An 8,409-nucleotide genomic window follows, 5' to 3' on the forward strand; every position below is an offset into this window, starting at 1 on the left:
CTGCAGCCCACCCTCACCTACTGGAGCGTCTTCTTCAGCTTCGGCCTCTGCATCGCCTTCCTGGGGCCCACGCTGCTGGACCTGCGCTGCCAGACCCAGAGCTCCCTCTCCCAGATCACCTGGGTCTTCTTCTCCCAGCAGTTCTGCCTCCTGCTCGGCAGCTGCCTCGGAGGGGTCTTCAAGAGGACGTAAGGCGCCTGGCAAACTCATCGCACCTCCCGCGGGTGGGCTTAGCTCGGCAGCCCCCCGCTTTCTTCCCGGGACGGGGGGGGGCAGCACCAGCCACCCCCTCACCCGGGGCTTCACCTCCCTCCCGCCGGGTTTGCATGGCTGAGCTGGGATGCTGCCGTCCGCATGGGGAAAGCCTGCCCGAGCAGAGGGCTCCATGCGTGTCCCCGAGGGTCCGCAGCCCTCTCGACTGAGCAGCTCGGAGGGAGGGGGCCGCTCTGTGGGCTGCTGCTCTCCTCTTCTGCACGGTATTGTACCCTTCAAGGAGGGTTTTGTACCTCCAGGAGAAGCTGCTGGTTCCCCTGGAGCTCAGGACAGAGGTAGCCTTAGCGTGAAGTTACAGCCAGAACTTCCTGGAGGGTATTTTCCTTAACCTGATTGTTTATCACAAAAATATTATGGGGAGGCTGTTATAATAACCTCGGGGTCAGAAATCGAGGCATTGTCATGCTCCTGAGGAGTTCGGGCAAACACGAGGCAAGATGCGAGCGGTCCGTGCCGTCTTGCTGCGGCGGGGGACGAGGGCAGAGGCAGTGGCTCAGCCGCACGGGGTGGCCGGGGACAGCGGCGCGCTTCAGGGCCAGCCAGAAACCCGGGCGCAGCCAAATGGGGATTTGCACTGAGCCTTCTCTCCAAAATAAATAATACACGATGGCTCAACCCTGAAGATCGCCAGATAGGCGTTTGATGTGAGGCTTGATGACAGCTCTGCTCTGCTGAGGATCAGCTGATCGTTTACATTGTCACTAATTCTTCAGGCAGCGGTGTAACGTGTCAGCTCCGTGTGTGTCTCTGATATATACACGTCATCTATATGTTTAACGTGTATGTGAGAGAATTTTGCGTGAATCCCTCGCTGCTTTAAAATGCCATTTTTAAAATGTTCTGTTAAACTCTCGTCTTGTGAATCAGGGAGAGTGTTGGCTAACGAAGATGGCATTAGAGCGCTTGTTAAATTGCCATCCTGGTACATTGAACTGTCCTGGTCCCCCCCCGCTTTGTGGAGCAGCAGGAGCTGCTGTCTGTCGGGCTGTGAGGGAGAGGAGGTACAAGGTGGGGTGCATGGGGATGGCACGTGGGAACCTTGCTCTGGGTCTGACACGGATCCGAGACTGCTGGGTCAGCAGGCAGTGCCTTTGCCAGCCCCCGCTCTGCTTCGCATATGTTTGAAGGAGCAGCGAAGGAAAAAGCAGAATTGTTTCCTGCTGTCGGCTTCCTACCCAGAGCTCCTGCCCGCAGCCACCAGGTTACCCGGACCCCTTTGGGTTTTCGTGCTCAGGGACTCCCAAACTTTTCACGCTGCAGCAGCGCGTTGGGGAAGAGAGCGTGTTCCTTGCTTGCTGTGGTTACGAACCAGGATGCATTTGTGATCGCAGCCTCTTGGAGCTTTTGCAAAGTGTCTGCGAGCCCCGCTGAGGAGCGGCAGCCCTGCCAGGCAGGAGGGCATGTTTCGGATAGTTGTAGCTTGCGAGCGTGGTGGTGGGGTTACTTGGAGTGGTTCGACGTGCAGACGTGTGGGTTTGGGTGAGGACGTTAACTGTTCAGGCTCTGAGAGCTCCTGTGCCATCCCCCTCTTCAGGGACGGGCAGGTTGAGCTGTCCTGCTAAGGATTTCTACTTCTGGCCCATGCTGCGGGTTTGTAAATCAAATTATCCTGGCCCCGGTGCCAGGCAGGGAGGAGCGCTGGACAGGTCACCTTTTCCAGTTAGGAGATGGGTAGCTGCTGGTAGAGGGTCACAAAGCATCGCCTGCCTGCAAGCCGTCCAAGCCAGGGTCTGGCTGTAAGCTGCCTTTCATTTCTAATGCCTGAGGAACGTAGACTTCGTTGCTTGCTTTCAGTTAAAATATGTAAAATATGTATTGGTCTGAGCTCTCCGGATGATGGACTCGTGAGGGGAAGCAGTGTTGGGGCTGGATTCTGCGGCAGAAGCGGGTGGTGGGACCTAAATTATGGTTTGGTTCCTCTCACCAGAGAAGTTGCTGAACGCTGGGTCGTTGTCTCTGCTCTCTCAGCCCAGCTGGAGTCCTGGAGCGCTGGGAGGACAGAGCATAATGATGGCATCCGTCCCTTCTGTAACTCGGCACAAGCCTGGACTGCCAGGACTAGCTCCAGAATTCCCTCCTGCACGAGTTTTCAAGGAAGAAAAAAGTTTGCCGTTGCGGGTTTCCCCGAGTGATGTAGAAATGCAGTTGTTGCCTGCGGTACTCCGCATCGGAGACCCGGCTTTGCCGCGCGGTCCCTTCCCTGGCGGGGTCCGGAGGTGCGAAGCCAGAGCTGGGGGAAGAGCAGCTCCTGCGTAGCTGCCCGGCACGTTGTTTTAAGCTCATGCTCAGGTTCATGACGGGCTGTTGCTCTCTGGTAACTCACGCTTGGGGCTTGCTGGGTTGTAATTACAGGCTCTGCTTCAGAAGAACACAGCTTTTCACAGGGTATTTGCATGAGTGGGGTTGGGGTTCAGGTGGCGTGCGTGCCCTGGCTCAAACCCTGGTGCTGCCCTGGTGTTGGTAGAAGTTCCTTGAGCAAAGACAGCCCTGGCAGCAGCTGATGCCCTCCGTAAGGAACCCTGTGCGCCTTTGCCTGAAGCACACGAAGACTCTTGTTTCCTGGTGTTACCTGGAACGGATTCTCAGAAGTGCCTGACACGTTGCGAGACTGCAAATCCAGCCAGCAGCGTTGGGGTGGGAGTGCTGGGAGGACTTGAAACCCTGCCTAGACTCAGAAACCCAAGTGGGAGGGAGCTCTTTGGTAAATCCCCCCCCCCCCCCCCCCCCCCCGCGCGCACTGCGAACTCCAGGGGTGAGCTCTGTGCACCTCCATCCCCCACTGCTCTCCCTCTTGCTTCCCTTGCCTTCCCCTTTTACTTGCCCCTTTTGTTGGATTTCAAGCTTGCGTTGTGAAGCTGAAGACATGTTCCCTCTGTGCTGCTGTGCTACGCAAGTTTGTCACAGAAACACCAGGGTAGCTCAGCGCCCGTGCCCCAGTTTGCTTTTTCTTTTTCATTCAGAAAGTGCATTTTTGTGTCCTTCTGGGGTTTTTTTGTTTGGTTGGTTTTTTTTTTGATTTTGCTCCCAGTGTTGGGTCAGCCTGAGCCAGTCCCGCTGGTGTTAGCGGAGGAGAGGAGGGGGCTGGTAGGTCTGTGGCTGTGTTGGAGCCCCAAGCAGGCTCCGCTCAAAGGAGCGATTCGCACCAGGACCTGGAGGGCTGATGAGATGGGACCCTTCTTCCCTCTGTACCCCTGGGCACCTGTAGATGTCACAGCGTGTCAGCTGAGAGTCGACGACCCTGTCCTCTCCCTGCTCTTCGGGCTCCCATCTTCTGAAGGTTTCTCTTCAAGCGTGCAGCTGGTGCAGAGGACGCTTCTCACCGCAACGGGAGGTGAAGCCTTTTGTTGCTGAGAGCATGGGGACTTGAGCATGAGCTCCTTGGGGGAGGCGATGCTCCCCAGGCCTGGCTGGTGCTTCCCGCTGGAGATGAGGGTACCAGAAGGCAGATGTGGGATAATCCATGCCCTACTTTGCCTCCGTGTCCTCGCCTCATCCCCTTAGGGCTTTGGATGTTTAATTATCAGTTTTGCAGGTCTGAATTAGCCTGATTATCATTTTTCTTCTTGATGTGAGGGACTTAAAAAATGCTCCCTGGAGTGGGGAAAAACATCCTTGAAGTTGAAGAGTGCCTGCTGGAACAGGAACACCACGGTGGGGGTTTATAGACGCTGTGTGGGAAGGAGAGGGGGAGCTTCGCTGGCTGTGACTACAGGATAGCGTTGACTGCCCTAATCCTATAGAGGAGATATTTTGGGAGGGAGCTTCAGGCCTTCCCTCAAGCCTTGTGATGGAGCCAGGACATGCGCTGGGTGCTCCTGGAATGGAGTCCATGATGTTACAAGACTTGGTTCACGTGCTGAAGCGGAGCCTGCCCTGGGGGAGCAGCAGCCGGCGCGGAGCTGTGCTGTGCATCGCTCAGCCGGGGATGTGGGGACCGGTTAGTGATGGGGAGGGCAGCGATGTCAGAAACCGGATCGTGGCATTACGTCAGGGTGGCTTTTTAAGCCCTTTGGAGGGGTGCATTGGTTTCGCATCATCAAGACACGGGGTTCAGCCCCCCTCTGAAAATCATGGGGTACCTCATTTAAGGATGCTTCTGCAGAGTTTGTTTCTAAAAAATCTCCCAGCTGGTTGTTCGGTGCCTCCCTGGGTGTCCTTTGACTGTATCTTGGGGACCTGGTGTGGGAAGCCAGGAATTTGTTGGTGTCCCCTCCAATGCCAGAGCCAGGGGATGGGGCAGCAGGGCTGTGGGCTGCTGGTGTTTGCAGGGGGATGCAGTCCTGTTATTAACATCGTACGGCTGGAGGCAGGGATTTTTGCTCATTGGGGAAAAGGGAGGTGATCTTTTGAATGCTTTTTAAGGACATAGCATCATCTGCAATTAATGTTTAACTCTAGTAATGAACATGCTCCCTAGCCAAGTGCGAGTGGTGCTGTGGTTGTTTTGCTAGGGCTGCAGAAGAGAAGAGGCGTTTCTGGGACATCTCGGTGTGCATTTCCCTGTTTCTCCATCGCTCCCGGCCTCGGATTTGCCAGCTGCTGGTGCTTCTGCCTCTCTCCCTCCTGCTGGGCTTCTGCTGTACCCTGGAGAGTGCTGCCTCGTCTCTCCAGGCTCGAAGCTGCTTCTCTCTCATTTGCTAGTTGTTTCTCCTGCCGTGACTGTGCACATCTCGCTTTGCTCCCTCCCTCCCCCAGAAATCCCACACTGGCTCCCCATTTTGCTGTCAGAGGAAGATCAGTAGTTACGGCTCTGCAAAACACTGGCTCCTCGCAGATGGGTGAGCCAGGCTGGGCTGGGAGATGGGCGCACACCGAGGCACTGGTACAGCCAGGCTCGTGCCACCGGGCAGGAGAATAAAGGAGACATGTCCTTGGCCCGTTTTTCTCCCCGGTGCTGGTGGAGCGCAGCGTAAGCAACAAGCAGGGTGTGGATGGCCAAGTCGCTCTGGGTTTGCAGATGAATGAGGGCCACACAGAAATGCAGTGACATGCCCGAGGCCGGGCCGTTCTGGACGAGCGGTCAGGGCAGGAGGGCTGGTAGCGTGGTGCCCAGCAGCCTTGGAAGCTCTCTGCTGCAGCTCCAGCCTGCGCCTCCTCATAGCCTCCTCTTCCTCCCTCTTTGGGCAGAACGTGAAGCAGACATGGGGTGCAGGCGGCCTGCAGGAGCGAGCCATAGGTGTTTTGCTTGCTGGTTGCGTGGCCATACCAGGGACCTGTGCATCACCAGTCCTTTGCTGTGGACAGGCGGCCATGCCCCACATCCCCCAGCAGCAGACCCCGATGGCTAATTGGCAACTCATTGCAGCAAGCTGCTGGCCGTTGTAACGAGCTTCTGGCAGGGTTTGGGAGCCCAGGGTTGGAAGGGGACGAGCCTGTGCCTCTTACTCTCTGCTGTGACTTTATAGTCCCATCTTTCTGCTAGTTTCAGTGCTTCGCTGTCTGGTCCCTGTTTCCTTCCTTCCTTCCTGCCTTTCGACTTGGCAGCTCCGGAGCAGCGCGGTGCCAGCCTCGGCGCCGTTCTCCAGCGAGCTGGCTAGCGCCCGGCTCGCACCGAGAGCAGCCGGGCAGGCCTGCCTGTGCTGCTGCCAGACCCGGGATGCAATGCACCAGCTTTACCTCTACCGCACGCATCCCTTGGGCTTCCTCGATGGACCAGGTGGTTTGGAAAGTGGCTGCCTGTACTGGGAATGGCAGCAGCCCTGCATCCCTCCCCGGCGTGCTGGGGGAAGGGACGATGCTGCCAGAACAGAGCGTGGAAAGGGAATTGCAGCAGCACCCCAGTGCTCCCTGTGATGCAGGACAGCATGTCCAGGCAGGTCCGGGATGGATGATACAGGGATGTGGATGCCAACAGCTCTCTCCCTGCCGGGAACTGGGATTGCCCAGCAGCTCTCGTGCCTGCTCCTGCGATACAGCCCTGCGTGAGAAACGCCCCGGAGCTGCTCAAAAGCCGTGACATGGCCTCGCCTGCACATACCCCTGTCCCTTTCCATTCCCAGGTCTGCCCAGTTAACAAGGGAAGGTTCTAGGTCCCTATTCTGCCATGAAATGTGTAGACCATGGGTTTGAAGGGATGATTGCTCTTCTCCACGAAAGCTGGGTGGAAGATCTGCCTCTTCGAGGCATCTCCCTCCGCGCAGGAGGTGGCCGTGCCCTAGACTGGCTATGGCTGCAACGTGGGGGTACGGGGTGCAGAGCGTTTCCCTTGCCTTGTCAGGAGAGCGTGTGCTGGAGCTGCATTGCTTGGAGCTACGGCCTGCAGGTGCCTCTCCTGCTAATGCCTACACCACTGACCTGGGGCTGAAAACAGGAGGCAGGGCTGTGGTGTGGATGCTGCTCTTATGGAAGTAATTCTGTCCTGTCTTTCAAAAAAATGTCTCAGGTTGGCTCAGTCCTTGTTTGCACTCTTTGCCTCGTCACTGGCAATCTCCTTGGTCTTTGCCATCATCCCTCTGTGCCACAATGTGGTGGTTCTGGCTGTGGTCATGGCTGTGGCAGGACTGGCCATGGGTTGCATCGACACCATCTCCAACATGCAGCTGGTGAAGATCTACCAGAAGGACTCTGCCATCTTCCTGCAGGTGAGCATGGGGCCCGTGTCTCGTGGGGCTGTGCTTCTTCCTCTGAGGAAGAGGAGCGAGGGCCTCAGCCAGCCTCCCTGCAGAGAAGAGCAGTAAACCCCCTGCTCTAATTGCATATCTCATCTCTTGCAGGCTCTTCATTTCTTCGTGGGCTTTGGAGCGCTGCTAAGCCCACTGATAGCTGACCCCTTCCTCTCGGACACCAACTGCATCCTCTCAAACTCCACGGCCAATGCCTCCAGCAACCTCCCTCACATCCGCAAGTCCCTGGTCCCGCACCATCCAGGCAACCTGTCCCATTACGACCTGCCAATGAAGGGCATGGTGGTCACGCGTGTCTCCTATGCCTTCTGGATCATGGCCCTCATCAATGTAAGTGCTGCAGCCGGGGTGGTCCAAGTTGTTGCTGGGGATGTTTCTGCTTCTCGGCTTTGCACGTGGCTGTGGTGTCTGGGGGGTGTTGGTGCCTCTTAGGTGGTCCCAGTGATGGAAGGAGGTGTGTGGATGGTTGTGCTGGTCCACAGCAAAGGTTTGCCCCTGCTCTAATTGCATATCTCATCTCTTGCAGGCTCTTCATTTCTTCGTGGGCTTTGGAGCGCTGCTAAGCCCACTGATAGCTGACCCCTTCCTCTCGGACACCAACTGCATCCTCTCAAACTCCACGGCCAATGCCTCCAGCAACCTCCCTCACATCCGCAAGTCCCTGGTCCCGCACCATCCAGGCAACCTGTCCCATTACGACCTGCCAATGAAGGGCATGGTGGTCACGCGTGTCTCCTATGCCTTCTGGATCATGGCCCTCATCAATGTAAGTGCTGCAGCCGGGGTGGTCCAAGTTGTTGCTGGGGATGTTTCTGCTTCTCGGCTTTGCACGTGGCTGTGGTGTCTGGGGGGTGTTGGTGCCTCTTAGGTGGTCCCAGTGATGGAAGGAGGTGTGTGGATGGTTGTGCTGGTCCACAGCAAAGGTTTGGGTTTTTCCACGTGCCCAGTTTCCCAGCCAGGAGCAGGTGCCTGGGGCAGGACTCTGCGAAGCTGAACCCGTGGTGACTGCACCTTCAGATGCGATAGGGTCAATGTACTGTCCTGCAGGATCTGCCTGACCTCTCTGGAAGCAGCTTGTGCCTCCAGCATCCCCCTGGGCAGGAGTTACACCAGTCAACTACACTCCAAGCCACAAGGTCTTCCTCCGTGGCCGGTCTGGGGAGGAGCTTGGTGCTGTGGGGATGGCTTGGTGGGAGGCTGATTTGCAGCGTCTTTATTAATGGGGAAGTGCCTATCGATGAACTGAGTTACTGGGGCTGAAAGCTTGACTGGGGCGTCTCTGCCTATTTGTTATGTTTCCCTGGTGGCAGCAGATGGAAAAGCCCTGTGGCCCTTATTTTGTGTGAGAGATGGGATTTAGTGCCCGTCTTCTTCTTCTGCCCTGCTGAGTCCCAAAGCTGATCTCCAGCAAGCTGCTCTTGCCTGGCAGGCTGTGGGCTCTCTTTGAAATGTAGCCCTGTTCCTTACCCCCCAGTTAATACCCGAATCCCAGCGTGGTTAAATACAGCTGGTC

At 56.9% G+C, this 8,409-nt stretch overlaps 1 protein-coding gene across 1 annotated transcript in view; it reads left to right on the forward strand.

The window, feature by feature from the left end:
* Positions 1-8,409, forward strand: part of MFSD4A (major facilitator superfamily domain containing 4A) — a 23,012-nt gene that overhangs the window by 2,422 nt on the left and 12,181 nt on the right. Inside the window, exons 2-4 of the mRNA XM_009647993.2 lie at positions 7-188; positions 6,656-6,854; positions 6,987-7,226. Of these exons, the coding sequence (XP_009646288.1) occupies positions 7-188; positions 6,656-6,854; positions 6,987-7,226 (621 nt within the window). The remainder of the gene's footprint in view (positions 1-6; positions 189-6,655; positions 6,855-6,986; positions 7,227-8,409) is intronic.

Source organism: Egretta garzetta, unplaced genomic scaffold (assembly GCF_000687185.1).
Source record: "Egretta garzetta isolate BGI_Z169 unplaced genomic scaffold, ASM68718v1 scaffold640, whole genome shotgun sequence".
Classification (NCBI taxonomy): domain Eukaryota; kingdom Metazoa; phylum Chordata; class Aves; order Pelecaniformes; family Ardeidae; genus Egretta; species Egretta garzetta.